At 34.5% G+C, this 22,784-nt stretch overlaps 2 protein-coding genes across 8 annotated transcripts in view; one reads left to right on the forward strand and one right to left on the reverse strand.

Moving 5' to 3' along the window:
- Positions 1-684: 684 nt before the first annotated feature.
- LOC105340516 (serine/threonine-protein kinase BRSK2) overlaps positions 685-22,784 on the reverse strand; it is a 32,205-nt gene continuing 10,105 nt past the window's right edge. Inside the window, exons 2-20 of one of the 7 annotated variants that reach the window (XM_066084026.1) lie at positions 22,231-22,325; positions 21,512-21,597; positions 17,737-17,877; positions 16,705-16,821; positions 16,091-16,124; positions 14,072-14,140; positions 12,081-12,227; positions 11,177-11,211; positions 10,691-10,742; positions 8,175-8,287; positions 7,780-7,880; positions 7,269-7,359; positions 6,786-6,854; positions 6,065-6,327; positions 5,346-5,388; positions 4,877-5,000; positions 4,299-4,473; positions 2,417-2,592; positions 685-2,079 (exon numbers count right to left, since the gene is read on the reverse strand). In XM_066084026.1, the coding sequence (XP_065940098.1) occupies positions 1,951-2,079; positions 2,417-2,592; positions 4,299-4,473; positions 4,877-5,000; positions 5,346-5,388; positions 6,065-6,327; positions 6,786-6,854; positions 7,269-7,359; positions 7,780-7,880; positions 8,175-8,287; positions 10,691-10,742; positions 11,177-11,211; positions 12,081-12,227; positions 14,072-14,140; positions 16,091-16,124; positions 16,705-16,821; positions 17,737-17,877; positions 21,512-21,597; positions 22,231-22,325 (2,060 nt within the window). In that variant the 3' untranslated portion in view covers positions 685-1,950. Of the gene's footprint in view, positions 2,080-2,416; positions 2,593-4,298; positions 4,474-4,876; positions 5,001-5,345; positions 5,389-6,064; positions 6,328-6,785; positions 6,855-7,268; positions 7,360-7,779; positions 7,881-8,174; positions 8,288-10,690; positions 10,743-10,940; positions 10,993-11,176; positions 11,212-12,080; positions 12,228-14,071; positions 14,141-16,090; positions 16,125-16,704; positions 16,822-17,736; positions 17,878-21,511; positions 21,598-22,230; positions 22,326-22,784 lie in introns of all 7 variants that reach the window. The other 6 variants (XM_066084027.1, XM_066084025.1, XM_066084032.1 and 3 more) reach the window with 6 other exon arrangements.
- Positions 19,585-21,484, forward strand: LOC136275307 (uncharacterized). The gene has a single exon (XM_066084033.1). The coding sequence runs from the start codon at positions 19,743-19,745 to the stop codon at positions 21,117-21,119; it is 1,377 nt and encodes a 458-aa protein (XP_065940105.1). The 5' UTR covers positions 19,585-19,742; the 3' UTR covers positions 21,120-21,484.

The raw sequence follows: 22,784 nt of genomic DNA on the forward strand, positions 1-22,784 counted from the left end.
TATATGCATTTGTAACTATTACATTGACTACATTCCGTTTCTTTAAATGTACGTATTTAATTCCCATTAGATCCTCAAATTCTTAAATCAAATGCCAATGAACAGCCCCTCCCAACTGCTGAAATATTTATTCTTGCCAATTATGAATACCTAAGAAGATGTGTCAAAAGAGAATTGTTAAATCTTGAAATCAATTATCTAAGGAATTTCCGAAAAAGAACCGATTTTAATTTCAAAACTCCCCGAAGTATCTAGATAATTTGAATTCGAAAAAAAGTTGGAAAGGAACAACGCGTAATCATTCGTGGGTGAACGAAATGAAAACAAAATCATGGCAAGAACCTCGTTTGCATAACAAAGAATTGTGAGCTTTGTATCTCGCTTATAACTCTACTTCTGACACCAATTTTGAAGGATCATTAGAAATGCATTACTAAAGCATTGTAAACGATAAAAACAGAAAGATAAAATTTGACCAAAATCGTGACCAAGCCCCTTTAAGGTATTTACTTTCATCTCAGAGTTGTACAACTATAACAAGAGATGTTACAAATATTGCAAGGGATCCCTTCAAAAACTTCCATTATATCCCAATGTTTACTAAATGGTAACTTTTTTTTAACCAAAACAGTTTTATTGCATTGTAAATAATTGGACAAGTTCAAAAAAATAACAACAAAAGAGTTGAGTTGTAAATCTGTTATTATTTTGAATTAATTCATAAAAGTCATATTAAAATGGAAAGATTTCAATGTAACATGGTAAATGTCAGATACAGGATTTGACTTGATCCGAGTGTCGCGTAACTTGAGTTGATCCCGGTAACACAACAACTCGATGACACTGGAACTCGGGTCACTATTGCAGATACTGGAAATAAAGTTGATATCAGTAACACAATGATTCGAGATGATATCGGTAACACAAGTTTATCCTAGTGAAATTATTCGCAACCCACTGTTAAAGCAAGACCTTGACTATGTCCACTAAGTCCTGGTACAATTTGGTAATGGAGTATACATGATCAAAGCTGGTACATAATATACATAATGAAATTTGGCCTATAGGTATCATACAAAGTTCACATCTCTCACTGGCTTCAGTGGTCAAATAGTGCCAAGAACTCATGAGTCGCCACGGCCACACCATTGGTAATGAAACAGGATCACTGGATCACATGACACTGAATACATAATGATACCATACAACACATTGTAGTATAATTAAAACAAACCAATAAAGATATTCAAATAGTAATATAAATCAATAAACAAACTCATGTTTTATCAGAATAACTTGCACGTATAGATGTATGATCACTGTTTCTTACATTATCATTCTGTGCAGTATTATCAATTGTTGTAACAATGTTTTTGAATCCGCTTAGGCAGGAAAAAGACCTTACTATGAAGTACTGGCACTGAAGTCTACATAAGCATGTTTTGATTTTAACCTTGAAGGTTACAAAGGAACCTTATTGTGCAGCTTATCTCAATAAAATAATGCACACCAAAGAGTTGTAATTGATTAAATGTTATCCTACATTAACTTTTTATAAATATTGTTTTTTGAATCTGCAGTATTGCTTCTATTGTATCTATTAGATGACAGCCTCTGTATTGAGCCATAGAGAGGTAACACAACACAAACACATCCTCTGAGGACAAACAGACAGACAAACAGACTAATCATGGCAGATTGGCAATGTACTTTAGGACTGCTCAATTCGTTCGAAATTTTTCAAAATAAAGCAGATCATGCATACAGTTCTGAGACAGTTATTTTTTCTACTGAATGAGTAATCCTTCACATAAACTTGCACACAGTTACACAAAGTCAATTCATCACAGACTTCATTATTCAGCAACAGAGAGACTAATCTTCTACACACATATAAATGTTCAATAGCTTTAGAGACAGAACTAGAAGGGCTATTTTGTGCAATCCACGTCATAGTTTGTCTTTTCTAAAGCTATGGTCCACTATAGCCCGTTTGCCATTGGTGATGACGCGGGGAACCTCCCGTCTAGTGGGGGTGGGGGTCTTGGAGACTCGGTAGCTGGGATAGCGATCAAACACCTGACAACAAAAACAGACCAGAGTTACAGGAAAACAGACAGTCTACACATATCTTACATTTGTGCGCTAAATGTCAAAATTACTTAATGCATGCCAAGTAAATGTACTGGTAGATATTTAATTTAAACAATATTTTATTATGCATGGTATACATGTACTGGTAGATATTCTGCTTAAAAGAATCAGTTTGGTCAGATCTATCCGATAAAATTAGATAACTACAATTTATATTTAAGTTTTATCAGAATTACTCATGAAATCTGCTGAATACAAAATGTTGTAATGACTGTTGTTGTGTATCTTTCAGATAAATTATATATGTTTAGCCAGGCCCCACCTCTTCCTCGCCATTTTCCCGAGCCGAGCTGCTGTGTCGAGGTGACTCTCCTGTCTCTGAGGTGTAGGAGGAGGTGCTGTCTGTGCTGATCTTCCGCTGATTGAGAGCATCACCTCGAGGTCCCAGCATCAGGTTCTGGAGGTGTTCACACACTCGTCGGAAACGCCTTGATGGCCCTGAAAAAGTTTTTAATGTTATAATTCTAAAAATTCTCACACTACGAGGGTCAATCAAAAAATACGAAGACTTTTGTCATAGCTATGTTACTTAACGTCATATCATTACTAAATTTGGAAGACATAATTTAGCAATAGTTTCAAACAATTTGCAAGAAAAAAAGTTAATAAATTCCTTTATTTCTAAGAATTATTTAGAATCAAATCCTGCAAAAATGAGGTCACGGCGCACGGTCAACATTTGTGTTATGTCAACAATAAACCATATAATGTTGAAAGTAATATCTCCATAAATTGGGCTTCAAAACAAATAAAATTGAAACCTCACATTAAGTATAGTCATGGAATTCCATGTTCCAAATAATGACGAGATATATCATTTTGTCGAACAGATATTTGTAACTAAAGACAGGTAGTCCTCTTTAGAATTGACTAAAAACATCGACGTCGCCGGATGTCACGGCGCAACGAGAAGTACAAACAAAATGGATTTAACCCAGGAAAAAGCCGATACAAGTTGTGAAAATGCTCAATGGTGCAAAAAATAAGTCAACAATTATTTGCAAGTTTGTGTTTAACTGTAATAAATTTTGTGGGGGTGGTGGTAATTGTATTTTGAATATAAAACAGTCCAAGAGAGAGTAGAATATCTGTATATATTTGGTCAAAAAATAAGTAACGTCAACCGACGTTCAGGGTTATTCTGACTGTAAACTAATAGATAAACGGTTAGAAAATGAAAAATTCGAAGAACTAACTTATGATTCTCGAACAAATGTGTGAAAATAAGATGTTAAGTGGTTCAGTGCCATTTTAAATTGTAAGGAGAAAGGCACAAGAGACTAAGCGTGATATAAAGATGGGGTATATCTATAAACTGTGTGTGTTTAATCTTGACGTCATGTTTTGAACGTCACCGTGCGCCGTGGTGACAAAACATGTTGTTTTTAAAAAGGAGTAACAAAAAATACCGTTTCATCAAATGGACTAAAACTTCGCATATCAATGACATAAGTGTTGATGCACAGATTAATCTGTTAAGTATGACTTTCATGAAAAAAATATGAAAGACAGCCACATTGTCTTCGTATCTTTTGATTGACCCTCGTACAAACAAGGAAATAATTGTGATACTAAAGAGATGTTTAAGACACTATTTATAAATAACCTTTTATTTGTATTTCATGATGCTTATTATGAGATTCTTGAACCAGCTCTTAACAGCACTTAAGGTACCTCACTACACCTTGAAAAAGTTTCTCAAATCAGCAGAAAATTACTTCATTATGATAGAATGCATGATGGATAATAAGTATGTATGTCAAATAGGCGAAAAAATTTGCAATTTTAGATAAAAAATGATATTCTCAAAAATTTCATTCAGTTAACATGAACAAAAGCCCCAGGTGGATTCGAACTCATGACCTGTGGTTCACAAGCCTGATACTTTAACCACTGAGCTATGACGATAGACATCTGAATCGATTGATACAAACAATTTAACAAAACATTTAAATCGCCATCTTGTGACGTAGTGTCTTAAAAAGTATAAGCCTCGGTGTAGTGAAGTACCTTAATGGTAGTGTATTTTTTTTTAAAAAGTGCTTGGATGTAAAAATAATAACTTTGAACCATTTATTACTTTTAAATCATGAAATAACAATCACAATTAAAATCAGTTGATAGTAGTTAACCAATAGGAGTACCTGATATAAGTGTGAAGGTGAGACAGTACATGACACAATCGGAGCTTCCTCCGTGGGTGGGAGTTATATCCATCTGGAACCGGACATTCCTGGAGAACATGGCGGAACTCCCCGACCGACGGTACTCTGCTCGGAATGAGGTCGCTGACACTACGCTGTGGCTCAGGTCAGCAGTCTACCAAAAACAACATTGTCACCTTGTTAAGGTGTAAACAGAACAACATTGTCACCTTGTTAAGGTGTAAACAGAACAACATTGTCACCTTGTTAAGGTGTAAACAGAACAACATTGTCACCTTGTTAAGGTGTAAACAGAACAAAAACCAGACCAATCTTGACCTCATTTAGACGTTCACCTTGAAACAACACACTGGTCATACATTAACAGGGTAGAATGAGCCAGATTAACCCTGACCTATTCAAAGATACATGTATATACTGTAACTTATAACATTGGATACATAAGTGACCCAGGTAGGTTACTGTATCACCTTAGAAATGTACAAAACTGACAGGAGGCCAAGAAGCAGATTGACCTTGACTTATAAGTTGACTCTGACACATCTTTAGACACATACCGACAAAAGAGCATGAACTAGGTCAGCCTTGACCTGACTTAGAGGTTTATTTTGAGCCATGATGAAATGATGTTCTTCTCTCTCGTTCCCCATCAAAGCTCCAAACCAGGACTTCTTGGTCATCCTACAAATAAAAACAACATTTAAGTTATACAAATTCCTAACAAAAAAAGAAAGAGTGTAGGTATAACACTGTTAAGGCAAACATATTCATCAATTTTATTCAAAACTTAAATCTCGGCACAATATTTGATGTTAATTTTACATTTTGATAAAATATTTTGTTTGGAATTCAGTATACTCTAGAAGAAGTCTCAAATCAATTATTATTTTACAAAAATTACTAGCTTGAAAGGTCAGCTACTATTTCACAATTTTAAAAGAAAACAATAAGTTTCAGTTGAGTTTTCGACCCAGACTGACCAAATTAAAGCTCAATTTGAACACAGTAAGATCTAGCAGTACTTACTCAGGAGAAGAGTCAGGTGTCATTGAAATGTCCTCTGTAGGCACTGCAAAATAACAATTTACATGTATCATAGCCACAATAAGCTCCCACATGTATGTCAAATAAACATCTTATAGCACCAGTGAGATCATCAAGTTACGGAATCTATACCAAGCTAAAACTATTCATATATGACATTCAAAAACCAAGCATGCCATGCTCCTTTTAAACTGTTCAAGCATCTCTCTCTATCAAACCAAGATCTACATCTGCATCTTTCTTGTCCTGCGTAGGTTAGTGAAGTTTCCAAAAATCTAGTACCAAATTAACTGATTTTATACCAATCAATCTTCTGTGACATTAGTACAGTTATGTGTAGCAGTTTACTCCCAGCCGTTTCCCTATTGTCTATACAAGTCCAAAAAGTCACACATGTACCTCTCAAACACGACATGACAAAATGTAACACGGAAAGTAATACAAGAACTACATTTGTAACTGAATTTCTAGACACAAACAATTGGGAAAAATACATAAATCATGAGATATAGAGTCTTAATTAGTAAACCTATGATGATTTTGCATGAACACATGCAATTCAGTTGCATATTGCAGAACAGAGGAGGAGTTATTTCAATCCATAAGCCGGGGAAACTGAGAGCTCTCTTGGTCACAATAAGCTAGTTAAAGGCAGCCTCCAAACGACAGTGGCATCCCGTGCACCACCGATAAACATGTACCTGTCAACAGGGGCGGTGCCACCTCCACATAATACCCGTTACCATGGTTACCGTATGGAATACCTTGGAGTTTCCGCCGATGAAATCGGGGAGAGCCCAGGAAGCTGTTCTTGATGGTGTGGAGTCGAGACCTCCAAGGGTTGTTCTGGATGGAGGGGGACCCCGGTGGCGTGGCTGAGGGGCTGTGGGTTGGCCCCCTAGCGGGGATCCTTGCACTGGATATAGGAGAACTACTCGGACTACTTGAAAGGCTGGCTTTACGGCTGGAAAACACACAAGAATGGGTGATAATCATTTGAACTTCTTCTGAAAAAATCTATTTAGTGACTTACACCGTTGTTAGGAATAAAAGTATTGAAATACATGCTACAATTACATCATACCAGCTAGATTATTCATTTCGCTATGAGCCAAGCTAAACATCAAATAATCTTGATAAATAGTTAGTATTTATTTCAATATTGTCTGGATAACATTTAAGATTTGGTGTTTTTCTCAATCAAGGTAAGTTTTAATGAAATTTTCCATGATGAGCTGCATGTATTGATATTTCAGTTTGGTGCAATATGTTCCATCATGCATTGTGTGATGTTTTCTTCTGTTTTTCTCATCAGGCATTGTTTGTGCATTATCTTCTGTTATTCATCGTCTGCGCATAATTTCCCATCATGCATTGTTTAATTTCCCATCATGCATTGCGCCAGTGAGCCTGTTCACTTACACTCTCTGTACAGCCAGGGCCCGCCGGGAGGCAACAGGGGATCCCTCACTAATACTTCCCAGTGACAGTCTGTTAGTGCAGGATTAGTGTTATATTAGTCAAACATCATGCCAGATCTAAGATATCATTCAGCAAGTCATCACATTAAAATTACTTCAAACCCAATCATCACTATGATAGATCAGTCCAACCAAGAAAAGTGCAGTTATGAATTCATAAAGAGATGCTGTCATTATTCTGATATTATTAGTATTGTTTATGCTTGACTTTGGTATATATATTCACACAAGTCTATTCTAGTACATGTAATATATGTGTTCTAATAATAAAAATAATTAGCTTGAGATAGATACATGTACAATTTTAATATTTATTATATAGTACATAGTAATATAATTGTACTAGCAGTAAAAACATTTACACTATGCATTCTGACACTTTGGATACACATGATATTAATGAATATGGAACTCCTAGGATTACCTTGGCTGGCCGTTCTGGTGATTCAGCTGTACAGCGTCCACTCGTTTACGGGGAGGGTCAGCTAAGCGAGAACACAAACCAGAACTGACAACTAAACAATCACAGTTCACAGAAAAGTTGTCAGCAGAGCAGAAAAACGAACTCACAAATCAACAATTATCACACATAGGGCTTCATTAATCCAATAACTATTTGTCATGATGTGTGAACACAAATGGAGGTCTTTTAAAAAGCAGCACAGCAGAAAGCCTTACAATTTTTCACAAATAGAAATTAGTGCTTTCAGCATGTCTCCAAATGCACAACTTCACCAACACACCAAATCATACACCACACTCCCCTATACATAAAATTGTTCTTACAAAATGTGTTCTCTCAAACCGTATAACTGTTTCAAGCAATTTTTAGCAAGGATTATACTATTTCAATAAATATTTGTAGTAAACTTGGAAATAAATATCCCTACTTAACCTTAAAAAGATCATTTGATAACTCAATGCCGAGTAATTACCAGATTCGGAGCGCAGTCTGATTTCGTGGTCGTCCTCAATGCTGGGGTTCCTGAGTTTTCGGTCCAACAACAAGAAGTACACCACTTTCTCTGTGTTGTGTCTGGAAAAGGATTGCACCGAGAAAATTCAATCAACCAATCAATGCTCACAGTCATAGGAATGATAAAGTAAAACCCAATTTTAATAATGACAGTTTTATTTCACAATTTATCTGTGATGATCTTTTCGCAACAACTAAAATTTTCAACAAAGCCTAATAGGTACATAATTCATAAAAAAATAAAAGAAACATCTAATGAATTGTTCATGCAAGGAAATATCTGCATGTCATAACGAGATTAATTTTTAAAATTAGTGTAGCAGTTCCCTCCCCCTAAGAGGCAGCTTGACCTACTTTGAATTGAGGAGTTCTTGGACCAGTTTGTCCTTGTCCTTGAAGCACTGTAAGGAGTTCATGGTTGATAGCACATCGGGGTCAAGGTCTTCCACTGAGGGTATCACAGACGTCTACAAAATCAAGACAGACTGATGAGCTGGCTGGTATCAATCAGTATCTATAGAAGCTTATACACAAGAATTGCTGCATCTAGAAGCTCAACTTGGTTATATAGCTATTCTGAAAATCTAAGCAAAACAATTCCATGTACATGTAGTATTCTACAACATTTTATTAATATTTCTAAAGAAAAATGTTTTAATATATGATGGTTTTTTATTTATTGAGAAAAAGGAAATACCGGTATGTATGTGGTTTGAAATTTTTCAAAATTTCAATTCTTTAGATGACACATAAATAGCAAACATAACATAGAAGAAGTACCATTGCTAGCTACATATACATATATTTACATTTCCATGTCTTTGTCTGTGATAACATTACATATCAATTTTGTAATGTATATTGCAATACATTTCATCAATGACTATTTTGATTTAGATGATCAAATATACGATCAGGTGTGATCAAATCTATCATAAAGCCCTTTAAGCTTTATTGAATTATTCACCCTTGACCATATTTGATAATTTCATAATATTTAAAGAATGATTCCTCATTCCTTAATTAAATATATTCATGCTATAACTCAGCTTAGAAATAAGAAATAAGAAAAGGGTACAAGTAACATTCACAATCATATTGAGAAATTTAAAGATATTTACAATATAATCATGAACAATTATTAATAAGTAAAACAGAATCCAATTATGAAATGACATTTCTTTATTTATATTTATTAAATGGTTTATGGATTGTAAACGGAAATATAAAGAAGATCCAGGACTTTGCTAGTAAAGAAATTTGAAGTGCAAACACGTCCTTAAGTACATGTATATCTAAATAGAAAGAATATTGTACAAATACTGTGGTTTCATCAATATTCATTGAATAATTTTCGTGGATTTCGTTGTTTGGTTGATCCACGAAATTAAATGTTCATTAAAGTGCAATTTTTATTAACATTTTGTATTGATAGGGTCATTGGCCACGAATTTATGTATCCTTGAAACTGTGATTTTCACTTTATCCATGAAAATTGATGCCCTTGAATATTAATGAAACCACAGTATTGCATAAGGATAAAACAGAATGAAATAAAGCACAACAGTATAAAAAAAACAAATGAACTAAAAAAGTTAGTAGAATAAATATGAAGCAAAAATACACTCCGAGCTATTCTGTACAAGAGGAGAAAGTTTAAGACAGTTAGTGAATTGTATTAAGTCCATGCTACAGGACTTCACATACAATGCTGCTGTTATCTAGCCCTTATTTAGGAATACTTTCCACTGGGAATTGGGGGTAAGGTCTTCATGGGGTCAGGATGACAGTTTGTAAGAAGTTTTTGTGCCCTGTTAGAGAATTTGAAATTCTAGCTGCAATTAATTATACTCCCACTGAAACCAGACAATGCAATACATGAACAAGTCAGAGCCTCTCCTAATATAATGAATGTAAAAACCATACCATAGATACAACCTAGTGAATTGTCACTTGCAAAATAAAAAAAATCCTAATAAGCTTCAAATCTCAGAAAAGTACAGGAAATCTTTATCACTTAACTGTTCCTATAGGCTATACAAATATGGGCATATTGTGTTGATTGTGCTATGAATTAAAGATTGTTTTGTGTTCTGTGTATTACATTTCAGTTGTGTAAATAGACTTTTTGGAAACAACAAACTTTGGAGTAGATGAATGAAACTGTAGAGAAGTGGACAGACATCGGCATCCATTCATTAGCTAGACCAACAATTACATCTCTCTTCAAGCAAACAGGAACATACATTAAACATATTTTATTCTTTCCACCACGTCATGTTTGTTCCCTCAATTATATCAGACAATCAACCTGCAGGCACCAGAGCTATGGGAAAAATTGTCAGTACAACAATTATGTTTTCAACAAGAAATCAATAAAGCAATGTTTTTGTATGGGATATACCAGCAGAAAAACAAATTCTGTTGAAAACAGCATTGATTCTGATGAGGCTATTACCACTTATCTTTTGTCCTAATAGGGCTATAACACCATGCACACTTCTACAAAAACTAAGAGTATGGAAAGAAGCATTTCTGTATCAAGATGTACATTCAATCTTCAAACAGAATGTTAACATATAGAAAGTGCCTAGCTTTTGCTAAACATATACATATTTTGGTACATCAATGCATGCATTTCAAAATTTACATGAATTAGAGTGATCTAATTAAGAACAAAGATCTTTCTACGAAGGACATTCTTAATAGTTTACATTTAGCATCCTTTCTATCAATGAGTATCAATAATTTTATTTCTGAAAAAGCACTTAAACCCAATATTTCCTTTCACACACACACATTTTAGAAGCCAGAGTAGAGCAGCCAACAATGAGAACTACATAGGAAAGGGGAATTGTGGGTGTTTTTACCTCAACCACTTGAGAAACAGGTAATTCTAGCTCTACTAATCCGTGACTATCCCTAGAAAATCATAATTAGTAAAGTGAAACACAGAAACTAAAACTAAAACAACCCACTTTGGATCTCCCTCAGACAGAACAATGTCTTAAAGGTCTTATATTGTCCAAGGTCACATATTGCCCAATGTCACTCATTGCTTAGGTCAAGGACGTCTGTGTGAAGGAGACTCAAGTGGGTGACATTAAAATATTAAGTTACCTGAACAATTTGCATTACAGGTAATTCCATATCATAATCTTGCTTTGTACCCCTAAAATGTATACTTTGGGTTAAATTCTAGATAGCACCATTTTTAAACTTTTTCATTTTTTAAACTATAAATGACAACATGTGATCTATTAATGTACAATGGGATCTTTAATTACCATTATTTATAACAATTTGAAGAATTACCAATGTTCAAGCAAGGAACAACCAAAATCATATTTACTTACACCACCACCCAGGAATGCCTGTGGATCTGTTCAAGCTGGAAAACAAGTCATAACATTAAATTAGTGAACCTCTTATTATTTACACTCTTAAAACAATCAAGATAAATAAATCAGGCCTACAATTTCTTGTTAGATACATGTAACATATCAGTATGATTGTGCAAAATTTAGGCTCTGGTTTAATTTAGCACAGCTTGCCTCTGATAATACAAATTACCAATATACCCAATAAAACTCTTACACATATAAATACAAATTACTTTAATGATGCTTCATCATCAAACAATTACATGCTTTGCTACAGAATGAAGATTATTTCACATTTATGTTAAAAAGTGATAAGTGATGCAGTGTTACATATTGGAAGCTTATCTCTGTGTTCTCATATAATGTTTTGCTCTTGTGGTGACAATATTTCAAAAGAAATTTAAATTGTTATATACATTGACAAGGATACAATTTTAGCCCACATTATAGATTAGAATTTAAAACAAATTACTCTTAACTAGACAATTTTTTTCAGGCATGAGAATAACTTAACCCAGAAAAAGTTTTAATAATATACTGCACCTCAACACTTAATCTAACGCTTTCATAATGCCACAGCTGTAACTTTTACTGTTATTAAATCATTTAAATTTGTAGGGTAAAACTTTTGTATATTGCCAATTTTTACAAATTCTTAAGTATATAACTTTAAAAATTAATAAATAAGGATCAAGTTTTATAATTTGTTCAGTACTGAAATAAATGGATGAAGGATGCCAATAAAATTCATAATAATTAAGCCACTTGGAATATTTTACAATTCCACGGTATTCAATACAAGTATAACAGTGTACAACTGTCCCAGCCTTGACCTCCCATGTAATAGCCTTGACCTTTGGTCAGTGAGCTGGCTTACCGTCAGCCGGAGTTCTGGGTTGACCTCAATCATCCCCCTCAGCAGATTCTGGCAGTCCGGGGACACAAAATGTGGAATGTGAAATACTCCCTTCTTCACTTTTTCCAAAAGCTGCCTGAGATTGTCATCATCAAAAGGAAGAGCTCCCTGCACAGATAAAACAGTAACAATGACCTTTGTTGTCATTCAGAAATCTCTTACAACTTACAAACAAGTGTAACCAACAATGTATACATACTTAAGGCATAAAAAAATCAATCACAATTTAATCTTCATTCATTGTACTAATTCTCTAAATATTTCACAAAAAGTCACTATAAAGAATTTTTATGGGTTAACATACAGTAAAACTCGTTTAGTACGAACACAGATATAGCAAATTCTCAGATATAGCGAAGTTTTTTTGAGTCCTCAGTAAAATTCTTAACAAATCTTGGCAAAATTTTATAGTTATAACGAATTTGGATATAATGAATTTAGGGATATAGCGAACTGATTTTGAGTCCCGTAGAGGTGAATAATAACGAAATATAACACTTTTATAATGAATTTCTTTACAGTTAAAAAAGTTTGCACTACCATTTAGCATAAAACTTTGAATGAATTTATTTTCATAAAAACTTTACAATTCACAATCCCATTATTAAAGGTATCAAAGTAATGTATTTTTACCAAAAACTAGAAAACTGACCAGTCAGGAAGGGCCCCGCTATGACAATTAATATAGAGAAGTGAAAAAAAATTTGAATTCCATCCTCTTTATATTAACAATGATGAAAAATAAATGCCCGGCAGAAGATGTAAAGAACTGGAATATATAGGATCTCGTGATTTGTAGTTGGATATGATTTTCATCCAACAATTAAAGTGTTTTTTTCTTGAGCCTTAGTGACAAGTTGGATAAAAATCATATTATACTACAAATCATGAGATTCTATTTATCCCATATTTTATACACCGCAATCAATGTTTACACTGTTTATAAAACTCTACATTATTTTACTTCATTATGCCTAGGCAAATCCCATTGTAAAGTCACAACTGTGGGATATCAAAAAAATATCCAATGAGTCATATCCACGGGATAAAGTGGGTTAACATGGGATGAAATAAAATTTGTTAAAAAAACAAAGAATTGATACCAATGCAATGATACCTAGGCTTTGCCTCTATTCAATAAAATTATGATAAATCATTGTGTACGGTATTTTAACCAAAATAAAATATGAATATTATATTTTAAATCCATATTTCAAAAAATGTACACAATACTACACATCATTCAAAGTTGACCTTAACTTCAAAACAAAGTTCATTTGCAGACACAGGCAGTGCAGTAATTAATCTCAATGTGACAGATAAAGATAAAGCTTAGGATTTTCTTCCTGTGGAAGGTTAATTAATCCCAAAGGAAAAATATTGCACAGCCTTCCATGTATACAATGGTAACATTCTCAGCAGTTATCTCTCTTTGCCCATTCATTCTCAGCAGTTATCTCTCTTTGCCCATTTTTCTTGTGCATAGTTAGGAATCTACCCCACTACCCCAGCTCCAAACCAGAAGACATAGAGAACCAAACTTAGCATCAAAATATGTATTTCTGCCTACTGAACTACCATATCAAATTTGAACTTGATTGGGCAACCATAAAAAAAGTTATTAGAAAAAAACAGGAAATTTGTGGACAGAAGAGTGACAGACGGACGGACGGACAGAAGGACGGACGGACAGAGTGATTACTATAGGGCACCCGCAAATTCTTGCGGGGCCCTAATTATAGTACATGTAGTTGGTGAAAGAAAACATGTATCTAGTGAATTTGCTATAGTTATTATTACCAATTCATTAATTATACGGATATAACGAATTACAGATATAACAAAGTAAATCCACTGGTCCCTCGGACCAGCTATAACTGAGTTTTACTGTACATGTATTTTGTTTTTTCTCAATCATGCCATTCCATAAATGACCATGGATATAAACTTACCACGAGTAACGCATATAGTATAACTCCACAACTCCAAACATCTGCTTTTCTTCCATCATACTTTTCTCCCTACAACAATACTTAGAGTATAAACATTTATCTACAGATAATTAGTTCTCTCCAGAAAACCAAGTCCAACAGTATTAAAGGGAAAATCTGCAACATATATAAAAAACCATCAATGTCTTTATTGAAGACAATGTAAATTTAATTAGAGTAATGATTTCATGCTAATCAAAAATGATAAAAAAATTTGGAGTTGATGCATTATATTAAAGAGGAAAACTTAACAGAAAGCACAATGCACACAGTTTGATGAAGGTACATGTAGAGGAAGAGTACATTAGATTTACAATAAGTGGCAGTGACATTTTAGTCTCAGACTTTATTGCTATATACAATTGAACTTGTCGCTATACAAGGGGTAATCTGCATTTAGACCTGCATCATTTGGCAATGATATATTTAATTCAAAGATCAATTTACACACTCAAGGAGATCAAACTTGAGAATAAAGAACTGATCTATCATACTGTGTTATGTTCTGGTGTTGAACCTTTTTCTATTAGTGAATCTGTAGGACTGCTATATATCTCCCCTGACATTCACTTTCCTATCAATAAATACTTCACAATACCAACACTGAGCACTGATTGGTCTACCCAACACTTCAAAGTGCCTCAAGCTTATTTTACAGTGATTGACAAAGAAATGATTTATTTGACCAATGAATTATGTATCATAGTGGGTATGGTTTCCACTGTTCTATTAGCTTATCCTCATGCAGCAAACTCCAAAGATCAGGACACTGTTTAAAAATGTTTTGTCAGTACCTGTAAGGCTTTGAAATCCACAAAATAGTATTTCATGTTTTCACCAATAAATATTTACTTTTGCCTTAAATTTAGCCCATGCCTAATCTGCATTTAGTATTTGTCTTTAAAATACAATGTTCAAGACAAAGTCCAATAGAAGCAAATTTGACTTTCAACCCTTTCATTGACCTTAATAGTTTACTGACCTTGACCTCTTACCTTTCATTTATCAGTAACCAATTATGAAGTCTCTTCTAGCATATACCAAAAGATATTGCCAAGTCTAATGTTGCCATCAGACAAACAATGTGACTAAATCCCAAACACTTGATGACAAAAAGAGTATGTCAAATGAGGGCAAGTTGAACATTAGTTGTTTTATTGTTAAACAGCCTTCCTATTAAATCTGAAATCCAAATCTTCGCTTTGCATGCAAGAGTCAGGATGTCATCTTATCATATTTACAGAAAATAAATCACATAAAAATAGAAAAGATAAGCACAGTATGTATAATGGGGAAACATTTACATCAGGCCCTCTGTGTCTAAATTTGTAGAGTTCTCCGACTTCCTTTAGCTGTGATGACTTCGCAACAGAGAGTAAAAACCCTGCATCTTAATTACCACTGTCATTTGTAAGCTGCGATCTATTGTCCCTCAATGAATTTCGTCACCCAGCGGAGTAAAGACGTCACTTGTTGCATATTGATCCACCTTCAACAACCCCCCCCCCCAGGGATTACTACTCTTATACATTAAAGCTGTCAGTAACTCTCTCCAAGGTACCTTATCATTACAAAGCTTAAAGATTTTTTGTTTTCTGCAACTTAATATCAGTCTTGTGATTTGAAAGTAAGGGAAATTATTAAAGACAAATTTTATCAAAGTTCAGTGTGCACTGAAAAAAGCAAAAGCAAGCGCAATTTCAAAGACATTATCTGTCACTTTCAATGCTGTATCATTAATCTTTCAATAAATGGCTTGTATCTGGTGTTAATATCAACAATAATCTTCATTATCAATGCATTCCTATCAAAACCACTAGAACCATGCTTCAAAGCTTTGCACATTCTCTCAAATAAATCAATACACTTGCTTGTTCAATTTATTCAAATAAAAAAGGTGATCAAAAATACATACTAAAAAAAAATATCACAATGGTATAGGACAACAGAGGTACAACATCTAGATATATCCTGTCTTACCCGAATAACCTCTGGACAAGCATAGTGGGGGGACCTACAACAGATATCAATCATGATATCACACAGAAATCAGATATCTGGTTGCTCTTTGCCTGGGGACACTCTTTCTTATAAGAGCTGGTTATTATAGGCTAACTCTTTCTATAGAAGTTCATTTTAAAAAAAACACTTGGCCACTGTGTCAAGGGTTTCAAATTCAAACCCTAGAAGATACAGATTCTCCTAAAGTTAAACTTCTTACTTCTCTTCTAATGTGCTCAGGTAGAAAACAAAAAGAGGGAATGGGAAGTTTACAGTTACAATGTAATTTATTGTGTTTGAATTGAGACTCTATGCAACTATGTGTATACACTTTCATTTTGTACAAGTGTCATTGAGAATTCTATTAACTACACATCTAATCTAACTAAATGAACACTAAAACCATCCATTTCATTGTACAAGAGTTTAAAGCTAATAAGGTAATATTGTGAATGAAATGATGACCTAAAGTTCGAATATATCCCCATGTATATATGTGTGTACATGATATCTTTTAATGCCCTACAAGGAATTCCCCTACAAGTTCTGCATCATGCTGCCAGCTGATTCATCCCTTGTTACAGTTCACTCACCCACAACTGGTTTCCAACATGGATCCTTCCACCTGGAGCGACGCCATACCAAAGTCCGCTACACGAATATTGTTCTTATCATCAAGTAGCAGGTTCTCGGGCTTCAAATCTCTGTGACTGAAAAAAAGTTAATGAAATGTCACATTAGCATAAATTCAACATTTAGAAAGCAGGCTAGATGATCAGACATTTCCTATATCCTTGGTAGCTCTGTCATGCAGATTGTTACAGAAGTAATGTCTACTAATATCATTGTCTAATTTGACTGATTACTGTCATAAATCAAACATTACTCGTAACTTTAACGAACTTAGAGAGTACCAATCTGCTGATTCAAATTTATTCTTTTTCCAGGTTCATTGACATACGAAAGTTATTTCTTATCAAAATTCAATAAGATATACAGTATATTATCCAATCTACATTCTACAGAAAAAAATCAAAATGTACAATCTTGATTCTACAGAAAAATTAATGTGGCTAATGCAGTCATCCATAGACAACTCAGTAATGGCTTCATCTGAATGTTACCATATATTGTGAATGAAACCGTATGTTGTGACTGTTACCATATATTGTGACTGTTACCAAATATTGTAATTGTAACCAAATACCGGTATTGTGACTGTTACCATATATTGTGACTGTTATCATATATTGTAATTGTAACCAAATATTGTTATTGTTACCATATATTGTAACTGTTACCATATACTGTAATTGTAACACTATATTGTAATTGAAACAATATATTCTGACTGTTGCCATAACATATATTGTAATTGTAACAATATTTTGTGACTGTTGCCATAACATATATTGTAATTGTAACAATATTTTGTGACTGTTGCCATAACATATATTGTAATTGTAACAATATATTTTGACTGTTGCCATAACATATATTGTAATTGTAACAATATTTTGTGACTGTTACTAAATATTGTTAATGTTACTAAATATTGTGAGTGTTACCATATATTGGTAATGTTACCATACATTGTGATTGTTTCCATATGTTGTAAATGTTACCATATGTTGTGACTGTGACAGAAGTCCAGGGCGGAGATGATTTGTCGGAAGAACCTGCGGGCCTCCTTGGGGGTGAGGCGACCTTTCTTGACCAGGTAATCAAACAGCTCCCCTCCTGACACATGCTCCAGAACCAGGTACCTGCCCGTAGGAAGAAGATTTTTTTAAGTTTAATATGATACATAAAAAATATCCCATTCACAAGTACCTGACCAAAGGAATAAGACTTTATAAGTTACAATATATACATCAAATATATACTGTATCTATTTAACAAGAGACTTATCACAAGGAATGAAACTTTAATAAAAGTTTAAATGCAGAAAAATTACTTTGTAACACAGACCAGTTTGTGACTTTCCTCAGTATTTTTAATTAAAAGCATAAGATTCAATATTCAATTGTAAAAATTTCCTTTAAAATGTTGAATATAAAATCAATATTTCCTTCCTAACAACATGTTATTCATACACAAAATAACCTACAGAAATGCTTTATGTGGTCATATTGAAGAGTGGATTCAAAAAAGTTTATTGACAAAGTGCTTATTTTGTAATTTGTAAAGTTTTGACGAAAAGGAAGAAAGGATATAATGTCACCAACAGTAATATCTGTTCCCTGCAAGATAGGGACAATGCTAAGGACAGAGGACAGTTTAAAAAGTTAGACTAAGCTCAATTACGTATGGTGTAAAGATGGTTAATCTCATGGAATGTTGACTGATATAGTCTTATTAAGTTTAAGCTGCAGGACTGGCCGACACATGAGGTCGTCAGAGTTCAAACCAACCACTGGATGAGTGGATCAATTCAAATTAATTAACATGATTAAGACAATGCATTGTGTGGAGAAGCTTACACAAAGAAAGTTGGATGGCTGATGTAGATTTGACTGAAAAATATCCAGTAGATGAAAATAATAGAGGATTTCAATACTATCAAAAAAGTATTCAGCAAAAGACTCTTATGGTGATTGGTTAAGTAGAAATGAAATTTAAGATTCATCACTAAGAAAAGTCTATTACATGTAGAACCTCTTATCAAAGGCAGAGGATAATGCAGGACATACATGACAGGTAGAATCCTAGCTTGGTCATCTGAGAGCACTGCATTAAAGATGTTGAGATGGGCAGTGAAGACAGGAGGAGGTTTATAAACTAGATGTAAGCTGTCTTCTTAAATGATATTCTGATTGTTAGTTTTTGTATTTACAAAAAATATCTTATTTATTGACTTTGAAAAAACCAATAAAAAAATAACAGTACCATGTTTTGTATCATATTTCAAATAAAAATTGTCATTCATGTAAAATATTACAAATTCTAACAGTAAGACGTCTGAAAAAATAATGATATAACGTAATAACTAAGTGAGAATAATAATCAACAATAACAAATACAATGGGCAGCAAACTGACATAATAAAACCTTGAACAAAAATAACTCTTCCATGAACTGTAAAATGTAAGGAATTCACCTTATTTACATCTAATACATGCAAATTACTTTAAAAAAAAATTAACTGACATGAAGATTCATAAAAAGAAAATTCTAAATTAATTATTGACCTTCATGTATTTCATTGATCTCTTCACACTTCCCGTTTCCTTTTAAATCACATAATAAGTTGTCTGAAACCCCTTTGTCATTATCTAAATTTTGAACTGAATTATTCACACTCTGACAATAGAACCAAGATGTGCATTAGGACTTCTTGCACGCCTGAGAGGCATGCACTCATCTGATGACAAAACCCTACAAACTGTTTATCTGACCAAAATAACGTGGCATTACAAATGCATTCAGAATGTAGCAGGCTGTGTGTAGATTTGCCAAGTATTTAAATGTGCCATTACAAGTCCACTAAGCTGCCAGTAATCAATAGCTTATATTTAAATCATGAAATAACTACAAAGATCTACCTACAACTCCAATTGAACTGCACCTCATGTAAACAATTGAGGCAGCATTCTGGAGGCCTGCAATCTGCCCTGTCAGTTTCTACAGAATGGAAGAGGAGGAGGAGGATCGGGTAGGACAGTGGAAGGATGACTCAGGGAGCCAGGCCAGGGAAAGTGACCGCCGCAGATTACCACAAACCGCGTGGAGTCCAGACGTCAATCCAGTGCTGTCATCAGACGAAGAGGAAATGTGGGATACCAGTAATGACATCATTAGTCAAAGGAATCAATCCACGGATAATGATGGTAGCAGAGAACAAAGGACTGATAGAGAACTATGTAAGGACAGAAATTCAGCCAGTATCTCATTATTTGCCATCTCTAACGAAGATATGGCAACAGACCAAATACCTGAAGAAATTCAAGAGATTCCAGAGGTCAAGATTGTGGAAAAACTGGAGATCATTGAAGAGGAAACAACTGACAGAGAAGAATCTGTTCAAGGTCATTCAGTGGTCAGGGAAGACAACTCAGACAGTCAACTATTAATAATATCTCAGGATCCTAAACCTACTGACCCAACAGAAATTAGTCTTGGTGATCTATCGGCAGTGATTAACGAGGTACAGGTCAACAGCTTAGACAAGAGACCAGAGCCCTCAGTGGCTGAAATTCACTGTTTTAAACATGGAACCGAGCCTATACTTGCTATCAATGCTTTCTGTGAGGAATTCACCTGGTTTCACTGTAACAACTCTAAATTTACTGAAAGAATGAATGACCAAGGGAAAGTGACAAAGCAGATCTACATAGGAGGGTGGACTAGTTCTTTTGTTGTGCTGAACTCTGGGGACATGGTTTACACAGAGTTTGAGGGGTGCACCATGCAAAAGGTCTACAAGACTGGCAAAGTAGAGGAGTTCTGGACTACTAAACCACTCATGCCCCTGGGGGTGGGGCTGGCCCTAGATGGGGGTTTACTGGTCTGTCTAGTGGACAAGGACTGCTATGATGTTGGGGACGACAGCATGCGTATGGTTCAACACCTCACCGAGGAAGGTCAGTTAACAGAGACCTACGAATACGCAGAGGACAAGGAAACACGATTATTCAATTTCCCCTACCGCGTGGCTGAAAATTTTAACACTGATATATGTGTGGTAGATCGGCAATCCAAAGACGTGGTGATAATTAAGGTAGTGTCATTTGATCGTAGACTGAAGTTTATGTATCATGGAAATACGAACACAAAGGACAGGTTTCATCCATCCGGAATAGTGTGTGACTCCTACTGTCGTATAATAATTACTGACTTTAATAACCACTGTATTCATGTTCTTAGTGAAGAGGGGGCATTTCTGAAGTTTTTAACCACGGACAATGATGGGCTTAAATACCCATACTGCCTTTCTCTCTACGATGACAGTCGCCTCTGGGTCGGGTGTAAAGACGGTGTTATACGAGTTTACGACTATATCACTTAGTCTGGGATATTTATCAAGTTTTATTGGTTCTAGTGAAAACATGGATTTTAAATCTGAACTGACTTTAATACAGAAATGTTTTTTAAGAAAAATAAATCTGTTTAATCACTATTAGTCCTGCCAGTAATTTGAGACGTTTTGTATGATGTCAAAGGCGAACATTGTTATCAAATATTTCCAAACAAAAGCCCAATCAATAACATCAATGTCTGCTAGGACAAATATTAAATGTACCCTATTATAGGCCTTCAAACGGATTAATCACATTCAAAAGGTATTAGCCCCATTGTTTGCTCAGTCGACCCTCGGTCATTGTAAGAGTGTTTAACTTTGACGAGATCCCGCTCAATCAGCCTTCTACCACAATCTGAGATTATCTCCGCCGTACTTACAAATATTTTTTATTTTCGTACACATCAAACAGCCCAAGAACATGAGGGTGCTCTATCAGCTTCATGATGGCTATTTCTCGTTCAACCTGGAAGAGAGAAAAAAAAAAGAAAAATTGAATCAATAAAGAGTCGACATTAATTGTGGATGTTTTCACAGTCATGCGAGTGCTGTATCTCCTAAACTGTTTGGTAGTGTACTGCCAGGCCTTTAGCCAGAGTCCCTCTGCCTGAATCAATGGCTATGTAGGATTTGAACTGATTCAGATTTTCTTCCCTATACTCCCATAACTATACACACTATAACCCCACAGTCAACATAAAACACCAAGAGTCAAAGTCTGCAAATACTCCCCGACAAATCTCCATCTGTTTTAAGCTATTGTAATGTCTGCGATGCTAGCCAAAGAAGAAATGCCAGGGTCAATATATTTAATTAACTCAGAGACCAGAGCTTCTAAAGAACATAGCAATAATAACCAGGATAAAAAAAAGCAACTACCATGAAAACGATTGAGTGTAAATTCATGTATTCTCGGAGAATTTGCTGCTAAATTACAATTACATAACTTAATCATATCATGGTAACTTATAAAACCATGATAAAATCTAATTACAGGAAATTAGCAAACACTTTATTTTTTCCCTCTCCTTTAAGTGCAATCGATGTGCAACAATGCATTGAGGAAAATATCAACGACCTTGAAGTGTCGCCCACTGACCTTCATCAGCACCGATTCACTCAGCTTCTCTCTGTTGACGATCTTGATGGCCACGCGCTTCCCTGTGACGCAGTGAATGCCCATCTTGACCAAACCTGTCAATATAATTCAAAAATGAAGTCATCTGAATAAGCAATATTGTATCTATTTAACAACATTCTTTTGCAAATCATTTTTTTTTTTACTTTCTACCCTCCACAAGTACTTGGACAAGTGTGGGATGGGATGTATGTAGGTAGTTTAGGTAAGTTGGTGTTAAGTTGTGCGGAGTAGTAATTTTTTAAAAAAGATGTCATGCATAAAGATGCATGAAACAAAACAAAGGCACGCATAGTTCAATTTTTAAGTAGCAAGAATATGTTCTTTATATCATACCAGTATGAAAATTAATTACATGTTTGTTCAGTCAGCTCATCACAGATCTAAATGAAATCTGAATAAATATATGCTTCAACAAGCCCTCAGAAAAAAAAAACGAGCCCCCAGAAATAAAATCACAGGCTCCACTATAGGATATAAAAACAAATTACCGAGGGACAGGGATCAAAATGATC

This window comes from Magallana gigas, chromosome 5, assembly GCF_963853765.1.
Source record: "Magallana gigas chromosome 5, xbMagGiga1.1, whole genome shotgun sequence".
Taxonomy (NCBI): domain Eukaryota; kingdom Metazoa; phylum Mollusca; class Bivalvia; order Ostreida; family Ostreidae; genus Magallana; species Magallana gigas.